The 19,924-nt window shown below is 33.6% G+C and overlaps 1 protein-coding gene and 1 long non-coding RNA gene across 2 annotated transcripts; one reads left to right on the top strand and one right to left on the bottom strand.

Moving 5' to 3' along the window:
* The first annotated feature begins 1,298 nt into the window (after positions 1 to 1,298).
* Positions 1,299 to 4,042, top strand: LOC141662013 (uncharacterized). The gene is made up of 5 exons (XR_012550208.1): positions 1,299 to 1,435; positions 1,875 to 1,944; positions 2,023 to 2,171; positions 3,015 to 3,128; positions 3,634 to 4,042. It is a non-coding gene; the product is annotated as an uncharacterized LOC141662013 (long non-coding RNA).
* A 6,754-nt stretch (positions 4,043 to 10,796) lies between these two features.
* LOC141660649 (uncharacterized) lies at positions 10,797 to 17,230 on the bottom strand. The gene is made up of 8 exons (XM_074467637.1): positions 17,125 to 17,230; positions 16,944 to 17,005; positions 16,285 to 16,427; positions 15,957 to 16,059; positions 14,330 to 14,402; positions 11,934 to 14,057; positions 11,615 to 11,750; positions 10,797 to 11,529 (listed from the first exon to the last, which is right to left on the bottom strand). The coding sequence occupies exons 1-8, from the start codon at positions 17,228 to 17,230 to the stop codon at positions 10,797 to 10,799; spliced, it is 3,480 nt and encodes a 1,159-aa protein (XP_074323738.1).
* Between the last annotated feature and the right edge of the window lie 2,694 nt (positions 17,231 to 19,924).

Here is a 19,924-nt window from a genome sequence, read left to right as displayed (position 1 = left end):
AATTCATCCCAAAAACGGCAACCCATATCATCTGAGCCATAACCAATGAAGATAAACTTCTTTGATTTCGGATCAAGCTTGTCCCTGTCGGAATCTTTAACACGCACATAAGATACACAACCAAAAACTCGTGTGTGTGAAAGATTTATCTTTTTTCTTGCCACTCTTCTTCATGAAACTTGAACCCCAATGGACTTGAAGGTCCTCTATTGATGAGATACGCTCTTGTGCTAACTGCATCAGCCTAAAACATCTCTGGCAATCCTGCATGTAATCTCATACTCTTGCTCCTCTCATTCAAGGTTCTATTCATTCGCTCTACAACACCATTCTGTTGTGGTATCTCTGGAATAGTTTTAATCAGTCTAATCCCAAATTTTGCGTAATAGCTTTTAAACTCATCACTACTGTATTCACCTTCATTATCTGACATCAAACTCTTCACCTTTAAACCAGTCTGATTTTCAACTTCAGTCTTCCATTCCTTGAAAGTAGCAAACCCATATGATTTATTCTTCAAAAAATAAACCCATACCTTTCTAGTGGAATCATCAATGAAAATGACATAGTAGCGAGATCTGTCCAATGACGTAATTGTTGTTGGACCATATACGTCTGTTACAAGGAGCGTTACATGGCTAAAAAATTTGTGTCCTATTATAACACCTCTCAAATAGTGTTACAATAGCTACTAAGCCAGGGTTGCAGAGTAACGCCGGTGTTGCACAACATGTAACACTAACACATGGTGTTACATTAGTTACTATTTTTTTAATTTTTTAAAAAAATTAAAGTAAAAATAATATCATAAATTTGTAAAAAATTAATATCAGAAATTAGTATAAAAATAATATTCTGGTTTATTTATGAATAGAAAATGTAATATATAATTAAATTAAATTTATAAAAACACAGTACACATAAATACATAAGTTCCTTTATTTTTTCTTAATTTAATAAATAATATTATAATAATTAAATTTAAAAAATTAAAATAAAAATAATATATTTTTATAATATAAAAAAATAAATATATTATTATAAAACTAGAATCAATTTTTTTGATTTATTTTTTACTCTAACATATAGTATATAATAAAGTATGAATTATAAATTTATTATATATAAATACTTATGATACTATTTCTTTCAAATTAAATAAATAATAATTTTAATAGTTAATCCTAAAAACAAAATAACAAATTAAAATATATAATGAAATTGGGAAATTTTAGGGGTAAAGTTCCCCCCTAAAATGAAAACCCACTTAATAAACCTTTTTCCTCACAAACTCCTCAATTCTCTCGATATCTCTCTCACTAGCTAACTCTCTCTCCTAGACAAGATGAAAGCACAAATTGAAGAGAAGTCGAAGGCAAGTCTTCCAAGTTATCTCTCTAGCTCGAATGGACATGTTTGTGGCTCGAATTTAAAGGTAAATACTTATTCCTTTTGTTGGTAATTAAGTTTAAAATGAGGTTCGAGCGAATTGGAAAGTATATATATCTTAATTAGAGTTTTGTTCTTTTTTCATGAGCTTTTTTACTATGATTAATTGGGGTTTTGTTTGGCAAGCAATTAGGACTTCAAAATTAAGGGTTCGAGTTAATTGAATATCTCAATTGTTTCGTTCATATAGAAAAGTGAATTTAAGGTGTGGTGATATATTAAGGATTTCTTCAGGGCAATGTGTATCTTATTAACAGAGACAACAATGAAAATTAGGTATTATCAAGCTCCTGTAGCCTGTCTTTACACCTGGCGTCGCAGAGTTGATTAATTTAATTTTCGTTTCATTTTAGTTTGATCTTATCACTAATAATATTTTTAATCTAAATTGGAGTGAATAACCATTGTGATATTTGTACATGTAGACTTTTTTGGAGTGGGAAAAGAGTCATTTTCAAGGTCTTCAGCGATGAGTTGCTTCAAACGGCTTTCAAAGTAAGGTGTTACATTTTATTTGAATTTCATGTGTAGTGGTCTTGAAGAGAAGTACTAATTTATCTTTTTTGATCGTAGAACATTTATATATTGGCAGACAAAAAGCTCTAGGGCGCATAAGATATTTGAATTATCCGGAAAAGCGATAATTGAAGCATCCGAAGACCGAATTAGGGCTCTGAGCAATCACCAAGAAGGTGGGATCTGGCCTTTTAGTGAGTCAAAAGGTACTAAATGCATATGATTTGCTTAATATCCATGACCTTTTTCTATTATGTAGTTGGGACTTAATTAAGATGGCCTGGCTTTTTGTACTAATAAAATAGGAATATGTTTTGTTTCATAGAACATGCTAAAGTCTATATATTATTCGATGGGGCTGGATGCAATATGGTTAGTGGATGTTCCGGTCAGGTTATTATCAGTTGGACATGTGTAATTGATAAATTAAAAAATGTAATCAATATATTGTCAAGAAGATTTTTGTGAATTAGGCTAAGTTTAAGCAATCTTCTACAAGGGATCCTAACACGATACATATATGTACACACTAAAATTAGTCAGTTAAGTTGTGTGTAATGTAATATCTAGCCAAATGTATCTTGTCCACTTTGATTTCATTTTTTAAAGAGAAATCTGATAAATGCATGCTATACATCTCATTTGTCACATATATATACTTTGTCATCTGTGGTCCCTCGGAAATTTCACAGGTTCATATATTTCTTCTCTAGTCCAAGTAGGAACCTGATCAGTCATACTATTATACTATTTGACCATCTTAAAAAATTATAGCACACTAAACCAATACTAAACTTAAAGTACTGTTCATTTCTTATATAAAATATTGTTATTTTTTTCATAAATGTGAACCTAAAAAGGAACATGTTTTAGTAGCTATGGATTAGCTTTGTGTTTTAGGATATGTTCAAAGGAGTCAATTTTTATACGGCTTCTGATCACGGTGTTTATAAAATTCTATACTCAGTTGTTCACGATTTTACAGAATCATGCTTGTATGTAACTATATATGGAAGTATAATTAATTTGTACACTCTCTTATTCTGCAGGCTTTGTACTTTGGTGTTTCGTTCCGTGAACAGTTACGGGAATACTACTTAAATAACAAAAGTTTTATTCATTCTGAAGAAACTTTTACAAGGTTGGCGGATCTTTTAATGCAGGTATCAAATCTTTGTAATTGTCAAATTTAGGTGTTTCTTTATATCAGATTTTACACATTAACTGACTCGTAGCCTGGAGTGTAAACTTTGACACGATATGATTTTTGTATTTAGTATATATTTTATCAATGTTGTTATATAGGTTTTGGTGCATATATATATATATATATATGTCTTTGTTTTGTTGGTCTCAGACCAGGATTACAATCTACAGTAAAAGGCTATATTCCAACTGTAGTACTTGCTGGGTGTAAATATGTAATTCCATTTGCAATGATGGGAATGGACAAACTAGTAGGATTTGTATCGATAAGTAAATTTTAGATATAACTTTTAGTAGTTAAATTACTTTACTGCTATTGTTTAAAAGTCTCTGTTGCCTTGATTTTTAGTTTTCAGTTTTCACTATTAGTCAATGATTCACTTCTCGTGCACTCACTTATTTTGTATCTATTAGATATATTTGATAATGTCATATCTAATATGATTTCTGTTTACTTTTTAGATCTTACTTAAATAGGACAAATCAGTACTTAACTGAAAATCAGTACTTATACTGAAGTCAAAACTTAAGTGGTCAGAACTTAAGTTATCAGGAGATATTTATCAGGAGATAATATCAGGACTTAAGGAGACTTTCAGATAAGGAAGGCGTCTGATTGAAAGAAAAGAAGATCAAGAAAAACGCAAGAAGAGATATGCATGAAGAAGGAATTCTATGAAGAATAGAATACTTGGAAGAAAAAATATCTGATTGATATATTTTAGGAAGCAGAATTATATTACATATCAATTAGCGATTATCTTGTAAATATGTAGTATATAAACACAGACATAGGGTTTACAGTAAAAGTTTTATCATTATCGAGAATAATATTTATTGTAACTCTAGCAGCTCTCGTGATATTTGTTCATCACTGAGAGAGGACAGTTCCATATTGTAACAGAGTTTATTATATTGAATAAAGTCTGTTTTCTGTTACTTGAGTTCTTTAATTCGATTTGATTGTGATAAACATTGTATTCAACCCTCTTCTACAGTGTGTGTGACCTAATAGTGTCCTCTATTCATCTATATAACATTGTCTTCTAGAAGTAATTTACTTATATATTTTGAAGTATTTAAAGAAATTTGAATTATATATTTGAATTATATAGAAATCAGTTAATATATTTTAAAAGTCTTTTTTTTCAGACAGACTTCTTTATGGTATATATCTTCACAAGTGGATTGTCAGAATTTCATCTGTATTTATATTCGCTAACTTACTACACAATTATCCCTTTCATCTGCTTACTAAAGAATTAGTAAAAATAGAGGGAGGGTGGATTTGATTTGGGAGATCACCTAGTAATTTACATGTTTATTCTTACAAAATATTTCTTTCCTGATTTTTGACTATGTTATGTTTTTGGGGTTTCCTTTTTATATAAGTGAAATTATAGCTTTTTCATCGCTAATGTTGACTTTATGCAGTACATTCTTGGAACAAAGATGGTGTTTCCCTGGTAAAAGAAGCCACAAGTGCGAGCTGATCGCATAACCTATATCAAGTCATGAACTACCTGGACCAGTTCTTGTTGATTGTCGAAGAGTAGTTTTTCCTATCCAATGATATCTTGGATGTTAAGTTGTAGTTGTTAGCGTTAAAGACGAAACTCGTATGTAGTGGTATGACTTGGAGAATTGAGACTGTTATTTAATAGTTTCGTTTAAAAATTGAGACTTATGTATGTAAATTTGATATTTTATTGATTATGGGATTGTTCTTTAAATTAAATATATATTTCAAAAAAATTAAAAATAACTGTTACATTTGACTATTCTAGTGTTATATATATTTACATATAATGTTATATTACATATGCTAGTATTGCTTAATTACAATAAATAGTGTTACAATAGATAAAACATGTTGTTACAATAGGATGTTGGACCCACATGCGGGGTCCACATTTGCAATCTTAATCGAACCTAATGTATCACTCATTTTACGTTACATTTGGGCATTACGGTGTTACATTAATTTCCTATTGTAATATTTTTATCTCTGTTACGATAGATCACAAAAGTGTTACATTAGGTTATCTATTCTAATGCTCGTATACGTAATACCCCTTGGTGTTACAATAGACCTAATGTGACATTTTTTGGGCCTATTGTAACATTATTTAGGCATTACATTAGCCCACTTATGGCATAATTGGATTCTGCGAGCCATGTATTCTTGGAAAGCATAAATGTGTCACTTTTGTAAAATTAGGGAGGACCCCAAATGCTAAGAAGTTAGAGCTATAATTTGAGTCAACACAGTCACAAAAGCTATAATTTGACTTATATAAAAAAGTAAAACTTAAAAATACAACAAAGTCACAAATCAGGAAAGAAGTATTTTGTAAAAATAAATATGTTAATTACTAGGTTATCTACCAAGTCAAAGCCAACCTCTCTCTATTTCTACTAATTCTGTAATAAGGCAGATGAAAGGGATAATTCTCTAATAAGGCAGTGAATATAGATACAGATTTTTATTTTTTCCAAGGCCTCGTGCATGCAGTTTAATATAGTTCAAGATAAATAACCCCTGTGAAAAATTTCCAAAGACAATTCTTGTCAAGATATATGTCATAAAGAAGTCTGCCTTAAAAAAAGACTTTTATAATATATTAAATGATTTCTACAGAAATATAAGATATAATTCAAAATTCTTTAGATACTTTAAAATATAATAAGTAGATTACTTCACAATACCATAAATGGCCTACAGCAACACCAAGAAAATGTTACAACAGGCCCAAAAAAGTGTTACCACAGCCAGAAAAAGGCCTAAGGTAACATAAAAATTAAGCTGCTTTTTTTCGAGTTACCTTTGGTCCCTAAGGTAACATTACTTTTGCCCTGCTGTAACATTCACTTTTATGTTACAATAGCTGTCAAAGGTAACATTAATCTATGTCTATAGTATCACAACATATATGTTACCTTTGGACTCAGAATTTTCAAAAAAAAATGGGGCCCACATGTAGGGCCCACTGGTGGGCCCCATTTTGGGGCCCTATTTGTTTGCAAAGGTAACATACATAATGTGATACTATAGACATACTTTAATGTTACATTTGATACATATTGTAACAGTAATGTTTTGTATTATACCAATTTCTTTGTAACATTTTTAGTACCTAATGTAACATATTTTTCAAAAAAAAAATGACAGGAATGGTTTATAAATTCAACATGCCATAAAATCTGTTTTTCATCCAAGTCAACCAAATAAACAATTTCAACCAAACTCCATATCAGTTTTCACAAACCCCCACCAAATACTGCGGTTTCACACAATTCACCAACTCCACATACTCCACATACTCCAAAGAACAGTTACTTAGTCTAGGACGATAAATAAACATCCAAAAGCTAGTACGATAACACTTGTTACTAGTACGCAAAATAAGATATGTAAAAAGGTGCACATCTGAAATCTAAAGTCCAGAGCCTCCGGTAACTGGTGTGAGGTAATTGTCATTATCGCTGGTTGTGCTGAAATCTTGATGGTTGATTGTGATGCCTGGATTTGCGTCGGCTATTTTCTTAAGTAACCAGGCCATATTCTCCTGCACCTTCTTGTTGACTTGCATATCCACTTCTTCTTGTACCTTCTTTGTCATCGATGCCTCGATTTCACTCACCAGAGTCTGCTTTATCTTTCCTGCCAACTCATGTACATAAGTATTTGTCGAACCAGCAGTACTGGAGTAACCTTTTGCAGCATCAGGACATCTTCCATGGAGCCAAGATGGCCCATGTTTTTTTCCATCAGAAAGTAGTTCCTCGTTGGGATCTTCGCTCGTACTGATTTTTTCCTTAATCTTTTTCTACATACCAGAAAAATAAACGAACACTTGGTCACACAATAATTTAAATGCTTCACTAACTAATTTCAAAATAACCGAATAATTTAATCCAATTAAATTCACAATTAGTAATCATTAAATAAAAATGCATGCAGGTACATAAATAAAACTTCTAAACACCAAATAAATCATAAAACACAACTAATTAACCATCTTGCGACATTAACGGATATTCAGAAGCACTAAGATTAATAAAAAACACTTACAATCTTGTTTTTTATTTCTTCAGTGTTGGTCTTATACTCACGACCATCAGTACGCTCACGAGTCTCAACAAAAACCTCTGCTTCAGGTTGTGGACGCTGATTCTTTGCCTTTTTTTCTGACAAAAATGAACAAGTTAGCCAAAAGAAATATAGAAATTAATTTCTAGATATATAGTAATATATGTAACCAGAAGGCTACCCACATTCATATATTTGCGTAACAACTAGCTTATTGAGGTTAATTTGCGTAATTGAGATTCTGGCCATACCATATTGTTTCGAATTTGTGCGAAAGTCTTTGGACCAGTAGTGTGTGTGTCTGTATACTGACATCGACTTCTTGCATTTGTCGCTGCTCTTTTCTACAAAAATGTGAAATACCTTTATGTCACTTAGATCAAATATAAATACATAATTAAATATGAAAGTGCAAGGGGAATTAGAAAACCTTAATGCTTTCATCATTCCAGTACTCCAGCAACATCTTGAAACTCTCAAGGGGAATATCATTTGGCCTATTTTACATCCGTTCTTCATCAGTTTCAAATGCTTTATAATGCGCCTTCTTAATTCGGCTCTTACGTGTCTTCCAAGATGACGGAATGGTTTTCAACACCCATGTTTCACATTCATCAGGTATAATGTATCTTTGCTGGAAAAAGTCAACAAAATAAAGAACACAAGTACAGTTAACCAAAGGTAATGTTGCAAAAAAATAAATCTCGATAATTAAACAATGTATGTGATACCTTGACATAATTCCACAGTGTATTTTTCAAAGTTTTCGGAACATCACGCCAAGAAACATAGGTAAATGACGCATCGCTTTGCGAGTGTCCCCAAGAAGTTACTAAGTTCAGAAATTACTTTATCCTCATCTGAAACGGGTTGGAACCTTTCATTCATCTGAAGGACAACTCGATGGTCCATATTTCTGGTATGAACCCTATCCATCCTCGTCGGTCCTCTCAACCTTATAGGAACTTCAACTACATATGAGCAAAAATTACTTGCAGGAAAATCAAACAAAGTAGGAATATTATAATAAATTTGATTATATTTATGGGTGTTTTTCTAATATGTCGTATTTCAAAGATTGATCTATAAAGATGTCTTATTTTTAGTTTTTATTTTTTTAATGGGTGTCTTTATAATAAGCAGCCCTTATTTTTAAAATGATAAATATAGATAACGCATACCTTGGATTCTGGACACTCTAAAGGACCTACTGTCATAAAGAATACATTAATTCTCATGGGGGTTGTGTTTTAATAATTATATAAAAACACAAATAACAATTAACAGCATTATAGATTACATATGCTAATTAAATTTATGCAAGAAGTTTTACATCTATCACATAATTAACCATGGTGAACTTCACAATTTCATTAACTTAAATGACATAAATACCCTTATGCCAATTAACCTCAATTATAAGTAATTTACTAAACTGATGCAAATTAATCAATTATGGAAAATATATGAATGTGGGTAGCCTCAAAGTGAGTATTCTTTAAGGGGCCTTAAAGGAATAATTCCTTTATAAATAATCAGTTTATGTAATCATAAATAAAGGAAAGAAGATACCTCCTTCCTCCTCTTCTTCAATGTCCGGAAAAACATTTTCTTCAACAACATTTTCTATAGCAGTCTTTGTAGTTGCAGTTGTACTTGGAGAAATCTTCGATGTCGCTGCAGCTGCTTCCTTTTGGCGCTTTCGCATAGCCCAAAAAGCCTCCATTGAACCATTTGCTTCAATAGACGGTAGCTGAATCAGAGGTTCTGCAGGTTCCATATATGATAATGACTATTTTTCCTTCTCAGTAGCATCCTCGGTTCCTTGCTTCTGTGATATAACAGTATTGGCTCGTGACCGTGTTGTTGGTCCACGTCCAATAAGCACCTTGCTTTTCTCAGTTTTCCCTCTCTGAAACATAAATCATGTAAAACTCAATGTTTGTGTATATATGAATTACAAACTATCAACCCCGATGAAACATTTGGGGAAGAATTTAGAAAATCTGAAAATGATAGCTTTATGACATTTATGACATACCTTTTCAGTTCCTGATCCACCATCCTTACTAGCAGCCTTCCTTTGAGTTCCCGATCCACCATCCTCAAGATCCACAGCTGGATCATATTCCTCATCGCTCCCCTCTTGCACATGCTTCTTTTTTTTGGATTTATCTTTTAAGATTGAGTTTCTCACTTCAGAAGAGAGTGTAGGAAGATTGAGGGCAAAAAATACTTCATTGTTCCTCTTTACTGTGACAGCTCTCAGTTTTTCATACTCCGTTAGAGGAGGTGGAGGGGGTAGTTTCTGCAATTTCACATAAATTCATGTTAATATAGGTATGACGGAATTACTGGATTAATAAAGGGGTTACATACATGTACTTACATCTACTTAAACAACAATAATCTAACAAGAAAATTATAGGTATTACTGAATTATATGCTAACCTCCAGTTCATTTTCTCCCATACGCTCATCTTCATGAGTATCATGTAAACTCAACTTCCTCCTAACACTTGGAGGAGTTTCACAATCATCACCATCAGTGATTTCCTGCACTCTAGAAAGCCGTGGTGACTTTCGAGTACCCTCTAGGGGAAAGTTCTTTGAGTTCCTCTTCCCAGCCTTATCAACTTGGTTTGCCTTCTTGTTCATCTTCTGTTGCTGTAGTTGATGAGTGGTTACAAACTGTCGCTTGACTTGCTTTTTAGCTATAAAGACATAAAAACAATAATTACGAGTTTGAATAAAATCTAAATGTAGTAACACCTATATATTTTTGATGCCCCTACAATTAAGGTATATTTCTGAAATGAAATTAATATATTACCTGCTAAGATATCCTTTCTTGGCCGTATTATTACAAATGGCTACATCTGATCCATTGGTTCGATAGTGCTATCAACGACATTGTCAAGATAAAAATCAACATTTTCACCGTCTGCAGCTCCTGCAGTTAATGAACACAAGTCCACATCATTGGCCACCAACTGCCACCCCCCCTGCTTATCACCTTTTCTCATATAAATCCCTCCAATTTCTGAATATTCAAGGTCATCCTTGACATAATCCATCAATACAGGGTACGAAAACCTATCTACTTCGACATTCCTTATAATAAGTGCTTTACCACCGACATACCGTGTAGGCTGAAACTTACCCTGGTGGTACAACCTGAGATTTATGTATGCCATCCTACAAAAAATTGAGAAAGTATAATTAGATGAAATCATTAAAATAATCTGAGACATGGCACTTAAATAAAAAACACTTAAAAATAAACACTTAAAAGAAACATTAAAAGAGCAGTATGCAAGTCAATAAATTTAATAATGCTCTAAATTAAGAAGCGATCGCATAAAGAGCAGGGCAGATTTAAAACTAATAGAACATTATATTAAGAACAAGTTAATTAATTAAAAGAAAATACATTAAAACATGATAAATTAGGCAATTAAGAAGTCACTTCATTAACAGTTGATACATCAGAAACTAGGCCCTTGGTAGTTACATATTTCGAATTACAAATTTAAGTAGTTTCTTCGTTTGTTCTAGCCTTGATGGGGACTTGTCGTGTTGGGACATCATCTCTGCACCAGTTAATATCCGTGTCTGTTTCTAGAGGAACACTAGTGTGTAAATCATGTAAAACTGGATCCTCGGCTTCTTCATTTGCATTTTCAGCTTCGACATCACACCAATCCCTTGGCAATTTCTTTATAACATTATACATCATCTTTTCAGTAGGATCTTCTACGTAGAAGACTTGCTGCACCTGTGAAGCTAGCACATATGGATCAGACTTCTGACATAATCTGTTAAAATTAACTCGAGTTAACCCATATAGATCTTTCTCTTCCTTATACCAACAACACTTGAACACCACTACAGAAAATTCTCCCCAATAATCAACTTCAAAAATCTCTTCAATTGCTCCGTAGTAATTGACATCGCCGAACAGTGGATTTTGATCTTTTGAACTAGCAAAGCTAGTAGTCAAAGCAGTTAGAAATACCCCACTATTTTGGGTTGTACATTTAGCATCTCGGTACTTTGTATGGAATCGATATCCGTTAAGTACATAACCACTATACTTCTTCGCTAATTGATTAGGGCCCATTGCAAGCACTTCCAATTCCTTTGAAATGTTATCTTTTTTTCCGACCTCCCCCTTCATCCATTTCCAAAAATCTTCAGAATGTTCTCTCTCACGATTGTATCTTTTTGACTTGGCTTGTCCTTCTATTAAGATTCGATGCTCCCTACAACAATTACCTAGTTAAAAATCAAGACAAAACAGGTTCTAATTCTATAACAGTTAAACACAATTAGTAGCTAGAATCTTACTTGATTAAACTATCAATTTCTTTATTCCCGCAGTTGAATAGAATATAACGATGAATAGCCATCCATTCAACTTCAACTAAATTCACAGCCTTTCCATCTTTATTTCTGCGTGAACCAATAGGAAATTCTACTTTTTCTGGAAAACTTTCAAATTTTGTAGCCTTGGTAATTTTTCATCCTCCATGGCCACCCAAGAATCTTGAACAAAATATCAAGCATTCTTCGGCCAGGTAACCCTCGACGATACATCCCTCTGGTTTAGATCTATTCCGCACATAAGATTTCAATTTATTTAAATAGCGCTTAATTGGCCACATACTTCGAACATGGGCCGGTCCACCAAATTCAATTTCTTGGCACAAGTGAATCAAAAGGTGGACCATCACATCAAAAAAAGCCTGAATGAATATAGTCTCAAATTGACAAATAATTTCAATTATTTCTGTTTGCAGCCTCTTAAGATCACGTAAGTCGATGACTTTACTCCAAATACCTCTTAAGAAGGCCCCTAATCTGATAAAAGGGACTGCAACCTCCGGTTTTAAAGATTTCTTCACTGTAAATTGTAATAAGTAGTGCATGAAAAAGTGAGCATCATGACTCTTATAGCCAGATACCTTTCTCTCCTTCATGTGCACACACCGGCTGATATTAGAGGCACTTCCATATGTCAATTTAGCATTTTTAAGGACAGAGCAGAATAAATCTTTCTCTTCATTTGTCATGTCGAATATCGCAGCCCTTATTTCAAGGTGTTTCCCGTCACTTGATAGAATAGGATGGAGGACCTTTCTGATGCCAAATTCTTGCAAATCTAGGCGAGCTGCTATATGGTCTTTTGTTTTTCCAGCAATATTGAGCAATGTGCCAAGTACTTTATCACACACATTCTTCTCGATGTGTATAACATCAAGGTTATGTCGAGAAACATTGTGCTTCCAGTAAGGCAGATCAAAGAATATTGATTTTTTCTTGAAAGGCGAATTCGACTTAATCTTATTTTTTTGGCGCTTTCTTTTCTTTTCTGGTTTCTTCCCCCCAAAATGATTTACAAATCCTGCCAATAATTCTTCAATGTCTGTTCCAGTTAGAACCTCTGGAAAACCTCTCAATTCAATTTGACCATTAAATTTTCTTTTATCAAGCCTCCATGGGTGTTCGGGATGGAGAAATCTCCTATGGTCCATGTAACACATTTTCCGACTATGTTTTAGGTACATAGAGGATGTTTCATAATTGCAAACTGGACAAACTAGTCTTCCTTTTGTGCTCCATCCAGATAGCATTGCTAGCCCGGGAAAATCACTAATTATCCAAAGTAAAGAAGCGTGCAAGTTGAAAGTATGGTCAGTAAGGGCATCATAAGTCTCAATGCCTACTTCCCATAGCTCATTCAGTTCAGCAATTAAAGGTTGCATGAAGACATCTATATTATTCTTCCGAGACTCGGGACCAGATATGAGTGTTGAGAGAATTAGATTCTCTTGCTTCATACACAGCCAGGGGGGAAGGTTGTAGTTAACCAAAATAATTGGCCAAGTACTATGACTTATGTTCATAGTACGAAAAGGATTGAAACCATCAGCGGCTAGGCCCAATCTAATGTTTCTGTTCTCGGATGAAAATTGAGGATAACGAGCATCCAATGCCTTCCAAGCCTCAGCATCAGCGGGATGTCGAAGTTTGCCATCCTTTCTTCGACCTTTTGCATGCCATAACATCAGTTCTGATAACTCTTTGCTCATAAACATGCATTGCAACCTTGTTTTGAGTGGAAAGTAGCGCATCACGTTTGCCGGGACCTTGTGAATTAACTTCTTCTCATTATTGTCCACGGCGCCTTTTTTTTCCACTACGACCCACCTTGAAGCACCGCAAGTTTTACAATTTTCTTCTTTTTCATTTTCAGCCCAAAACAGCATACAATTATTGGGGCAGGCGTGTATCCTTTGATAATCGAGCCCTAAATCTTTAATAACATTCTTTGCCGCATTAAAAGACAAAGGAATGTGTGCTTCTGGAAAAGCATCTTTTATCAGCTCTAATAAATCCCCGAAACCCGACTCCGAAATCCCATGAATGCACTTTAAAGAGTACAGCCTAATGATAAAACTTAAGCGGGAAAATTTTTTGCAGCCCGGATATAAGGGCTGCTTTCCTTCTACAAGATGGCCATAAAATTTTTTGGCATCATCATTCGGTCCAGTATTATCATTAGTACGATGGAACATCTCGTCCAAATTATTTCCGAAGGTAAAGGAATCTTCAAAACCCATATTTTCTGCCCGTTCAATATCTATCCTATGATCTTTGCTCGAAACCTCACAAATCCAATTCGCATACAATGGACAAGGGCCATGACAAATAAGATGATCATAAATAAGATCTTGAGTATGCCACTTGCCATTTCTACAATTCTTGCAAGGGCACAACATTTCATCGCCTACGGAAAATTTGGGAAATGCATTTTCTAAAAAATCCTTTATCCCCTTAATGTAAGGTGTACTGTATTTTGGAAGGGTTATCTATTGACTTAGATCATCGTCCATCACTACAGAAAATAGGACAATAATGTTATATTCCTAAAAGAAAACAACGTAGTCGTGAAACCATACACCCATATTGGTTATACGTTCTAACAACACAACGCAGCCGTGAAGCCCTAAGCAGACCGAGGTAATATTTTATGTTCTCCTTTTCATTGGTTGTACATACTAATAACGATACAACCGTGAAACCCTAAACCCATGTTAGATATGCGTACTAATAACAACGCAGAAGTGAAATCCTAAACCAATATTATAGATTATATGTATTAATAACAACACAGCATAACAACACAGCCCTGAAATCGTAAATCCATATTAGATTATACGTATCGAATCCATGTTATATGACCATTAATATACATGTACATACACCCATTTCCGTATTATCCCACTCCTCCTACCTACCGAACTGTGACAGTTGATGTTAACAAAAATTTAAATACTCGTAAAGGGTTGAAACTCTCAGGAATAAAGGTCAAATTAACATAAATGTAAATACTCATAAACAATTGCATTATAGAGACAACAGATATCTACTTACACAATCAATTATATCCACTTGACTATGATGATTTACATGTAAGTTATAACTAAAGCCTAACATGAAAATCAACCGGATAAAAAGCAAATATCGAGAAACAAATTTAATACAAAAATCACACTTACAGATCTACAAAAATAAAAAACCCCAATTCCAATTAAAATTACACAAAAACATGCATGTAACATACATATACATGTATAAAATACACAAAAACACGCATGTAACAAATTAGAGAAGAAACTAACAGAAATAGAGGGGGCGAGAGAGAGAGAGAGAGATAGAGAGAGAGAGAGATACACAAAATCAGAGAGAGCGAGAGCGAGAGAGAGAGAAACAGAGAGAGAGAGAGAGAGAGAGAGAGATGTAGTACCTTAATGTTGAACCGCAAGCTGATTTGAAACCCCAATTAGAAACCCTAACTCCAATCTGTGACCCGCTTCTCCAAAATATGACCAGCTTCGCCAAAATGTTACCCCCAATTAGAAACCCTAGCTCGGGAGAGGAATGAAAGAGAATAGCTACTGGGAGAGAGAGAATGAGAGAGAGAGTGAGAGAATGAGGGAGAATGAAATTAGAGGGAGAAGTTAATTTGTTTGAAATTTTAGCGCTTCTCCAAAAAATTTGAGTCCGCTTGAAAAAGCCAAGCTAATTTCATCTCTTTTTTTAAAAAAATTAAGTTTTAATTGTCTTTAAATTTTTTATTGATAAAAATTTATCAATTATTAATTAATACAGTTTATAAATTTTTTTTAAAAAAAATATTTTATCAATCTTAACTAATATTAATATTTTTGCTTAATTATATTATAAAAATTGATTAATTTTCATGTCAAATAATTATATATATTTAATTGTTTGTAAAATATACTACTTTTTTATCCAATAATACCCTATTGTAACATAAATTGCCACATGGTACTAGTATGTAACACTTTGAAGCTATAGTAACATGTTTTAAAGGCTATGGTAACATCAAAAATACTACGTTGTGGTAGGCTAAGATGAGCATACCTAAGGTAACATAATTTTGGAACATGCATGATTAAACCATTGCGATAGGCCATCTATGATGTAGTGCTTGTAGAAGACAATATTATATAGAGGATATAAAATAAACGAGTGCAGGAAGAGTGAATCATCGATTGACATTAAAAATTGAAAAGTAAAAATCAAGGAAAGAGACTTTTAAAAAATTGCACGAAAGTAATTTAACTACTAAAAGTTGTATCGAAAATTTACTTCTCTATACATATCCTTCTAGTTTAGCCATTCCCATCATTGCAAATGGAACTACATATATGCACCGGGCAAGTATTAAAGTTGGAAGATAGCCTGTTTTTGTAGATTGTAATCTAGAACATTGATAAAATATATACTAAATACACAAATCATATGGTGTCAAAGTTTACCTACAGGCTACAAGTCAGGTATTGTGTATAATCTGATATAAAGCAACTCCTAAATTTGACAATTACAAAGATTTGATACATGCATAAAAAGATGGGCCAAGCATGTCAATAGAGTTTTTTCAGAATTAGTAAGACTTTTGTTATTGAAGTAGTATTCTGGTAACTAACTGTTCACGGAACGGAAAATTACAAAGAAAGTGTACAACATTAGTTATACTTCCATATATAGTTACACAGAAGCATGATGCTCTACAAAATCGTGACCGATTGAGTACAGAAGCCGTATAAAAATTAACTCCATTGAACATATCCTAAAACACAAAGTTAAATTCATAGCAACTAAAACATGTTCCTTTTTAGGTTCACATTTACAAAAAAATAACAATACTTTATATAAGAAATTAACGAACAATACTTAGGTTTAGTATTAGTTTACTGTGCTATAATTTTTTAAGCTAGTCAAATAGTGTAATAGTATGACTGATCAAGTTCCTACTTGGACCAGAGAAGAAATCTATGAACCTGTGAAATTTTTGACAGACCACACATGACAAAATATATATGTAACAAATGAGATGTATAGTATGCATTTATTAGATTTCTCATTGAAAAATGAAATCAAAGTGGACAAGATACATTTGCCTAGATATTACTTTACACACAACTTAATTGGCTAATTTTAGTGCATACATATTTGTATCGTGTTAGGATCTCTCGTGGAAGATTGTTTAAACTTAAGCACCTAGTTCACAAAAATCTTCTTGACAATATATTGATTACATTTTTTAATTTATCAATTACACATGTCCAACTGATAATAACCTAACCGGAACATCCACTAACCATATTGCACCCAGCCCATCCGATAATATATAGACTTTTGCATGTTCTATGAAACAAAACATATTGCTATTTTAATTATACAAACAGCTAGGCCATCTAAATTAAGTCCAAACTATACAACATAAAATGGTCGTGGATATTAAGCAAATTATATGCATTTAGTACCTTTTGACTCGCTAAAAGGCCAGATCCCACCTTCTTGGTGATCACTCAAAGCAATAATTTGCTCTTCAGATGCTTCAATTATCGCTTCTCCCCATCCTACAAACATCTTATGCACCCTAGAGCATTCTGTCTTCCAATATATAAATGCTCAAAATCAAAAAAGCTAAATTAGTACTTCTCTTCAATACCACTATACATGAGATTCAAATAAAATGTAACACCTTACTTTGAAAGGTGCTTGAAGCAACTCGTCACCGAAGACCTTGAAAAATGACTATATTCCCACTCCAAAAAATGTGTACATGTACAAATATCACCATGGTTATTCACTCCAATTTAGATTACAAATATTATTAGTGCAGTAAGATCAAACTAAAGTGTAACGAAAATTAAATTAATCACCTCTGCGAGGCCAAGTGTAAAGATAGGCTGCATTGTTGTCTCTATTAATTAGATACACAGTGGTCCCTCAATAAATCCTTAGTATATCACCACATCGTAAATTCACTCTTCTATATGAACGAAATAATTCAGAAATCCAATTAACTCGATCCCTTAATTTTGAAGCCCTAATTGATTGCAAAATAAAACCCCAATTAATAATAGAAAAAACGGTCATGAAATAGAACAAAACTCTAATTAAGATATATATACTTATCAATTCACTCAAACCCCATTTTTAACTAATTTACCAACAAAATCAAGGAAATAAGTATTTACCTTTAAATTCGAGCCACAGACATGTCGATTCGAGCCAGAGAGAACTTGGGAGACTTGCCTTCCATTTGTCTTCAATTTATGCTTTAATCTTGTTTGGGAGAGAGAGTTAGCTGAGTGAGGAATGTGACACCATCCAAAGCCGGGTCAGAAGTTTGGGGTCCACAACCCCCCTACACACCATATATAAACTTGTTTAAGAATATAATAAGATATGCAATGACCCTACTTACCATATTCCACGGATCGAAACAGTTTAAAGTATGTCCACAAACCACAACCTTATTTATAATATAAACGTACCAAATCCCAGTTTATTTATCTTCCTACGGAAGTAAACATTATTACAAACTATCAACACAAACTAGTACAAACATCCTGTTGAGAATCTCACTAACAAGTATAGCAACATAGAGGCAAGTGTATAAAGAATTTAACAAGTTTAGGCCAAGACCACAGTTAACAAAACAAAACATGCAGTTAAACAAAATCAGTAACTGAAATAACGTAGAGAGAAAGAAAGATGTACCCGAAACCATAGCTTTCAACAGTGACTGAAATAAAGGTTTACAGATACAAAACGCCAAGAAAATGATTACAGCTGAGTCACCAGGCCTTGCTCGAAGTCCTGGCTGCTCTTGAAGAGATTATTGCCCCCTACCTGCTGCGTTTGGGATGTGCGCAATATCTCCACCAGGATAAAACAGCTCGGAGTTTATGTTAACAGCAGCAACAAAACCTCCACTTCGACCAGCACCTCAGTCGCCGGAAAATATCAGCACTTCAGTTCTTGTGGGAGAGAAATGCAGAGAGGTTGAAGAGAAGAGATGAGAATGTAGTGTGTTGTATATTTATTCATTCAGTTTAGCCTCTATTTATATGAGAGGAAAAATGAAACTGTCAACACACTTAATGTCTGAATTAAACTGCTTCATTAATAAAAAATAAAAACTGATCAAATTTTGAATTCATTAATGAAAAAATCAAAACTGATCAGCTTTTGAATTTAAATTATTTGTAACAGCTTTTCACATTAACACCCACATTATTATCAGAACTTAAGTTAAGTTCTGATTTAACTCATCAGTACTTAAGTTCTGATTCGACTCATCAGTACTTAAGTTCTGATTCTGATATCAGAACTTGTTAAGTTCTGATTTTATTCATCAGTTCTTAAGTTCTGATTCTAATATCAGAACTTGTTACAGATCAGATTATTTGCAGGTTTAATATATTTAGACTACTTAGCCTATTTCAGAACCCAGCCCAATAATCCAATCACCGATAAATAAATTCGAATTAAAATAATTCTCAAATAAATAAAATCCTCGCCCAGGTCGCCTCGCGTACGCGAGACGCCGAGACATTCGCCCAAATCGCCCTTCGACCCGACCCGGTCTGGTGCGGTGCGTGGCGGGGCGGGCGCGCGCGTGTGTGTGTGTGTGCGCGTGAAGCACACAACAACACAATGGACCATCACACACCTTAGTAGTTGTATACTACTCATGTGGGTAATACCATATAAAGCACACAACCCCCTTTATTTATTTCAATGTGGGACAAACATTCTCAAATTTTCCAAGCTTTTCCAAGCTACTTTCAACTCTCATTTCATATGGATTTCATTAAGAAAATTCTTAAAACCATACATGAAAATTTAAGTTCAAATATCATTGAACAATTTTCAATCATTAGATTTTAGGATTAACATCAAGAACATAATTAAATTAAGCTCTAAAATCCTAATTTTCTAACAATCCCCCACAAATCCATACAGAAATGTGATCAATTTCCCATCATGACTTGTTTTTCAGAGTCGGTACCCTTCCGGGTTTGAACCCTCCTAATTCCTCTACTTCAATGGCTATCGGACTCAGATGGAATGTTTCACCTTGAATCTTAATCCGTTTAGTATAACCATATTCCATAGACGATAACAAGTCAAAGGTTATGGTGCCAATCTACGGCTTTAAGACATTAATGGTCATGTCTCGATCCTGTTCGTCGAATGCTTCAAGGATTAACCCTATCCTCTAATTGCGACCACACAATTACATTCGCTTAGCTGGGCATCTCCAGAGAT

Source organism: Apium graveolens, chromosome 5 (assembly GCF_009905375.1).
Source record: "Apium graveolens cultivar Ventura chromosome 5, ASM990537v1, whole genome shotgun sequence".
Classification (NCBI taxonomy): Eukaryota; Viridiplantae; Streptophyta; class Magnoliopsida; order Apiales; family Apiaceae; genus Apium; species Apium graveolens.
This window is presented reverse-complemented; position numbering and strand designations above follow the sequence as displayed.

Excerpts from the sequence above, each read along its gene's own strand:
- LOC141660649 (XM_074467637.1), bottom strand. The coding sequence starts at position 17,230 with ATGTTTGTAGGATGGGGAGAAGCGATAATTGAAGCATCTGAAGAGCAA. Across the intron at positions 16,060-16,284 it reads AATTTTCCGTTCCGTGAACA|ATTACAATCTACAAAAACAG; the intron begins GTTAGTTACCAG and ends TCAATGTTCTAG. Across the intron at positions 14,403-15,956 it reads TGGCTAAACTAGAAGGATAT|GATTTCACTTCTGCGTTGTT; the intron begins GTATAGAGAAGT and ends ATATTGGTTTAG.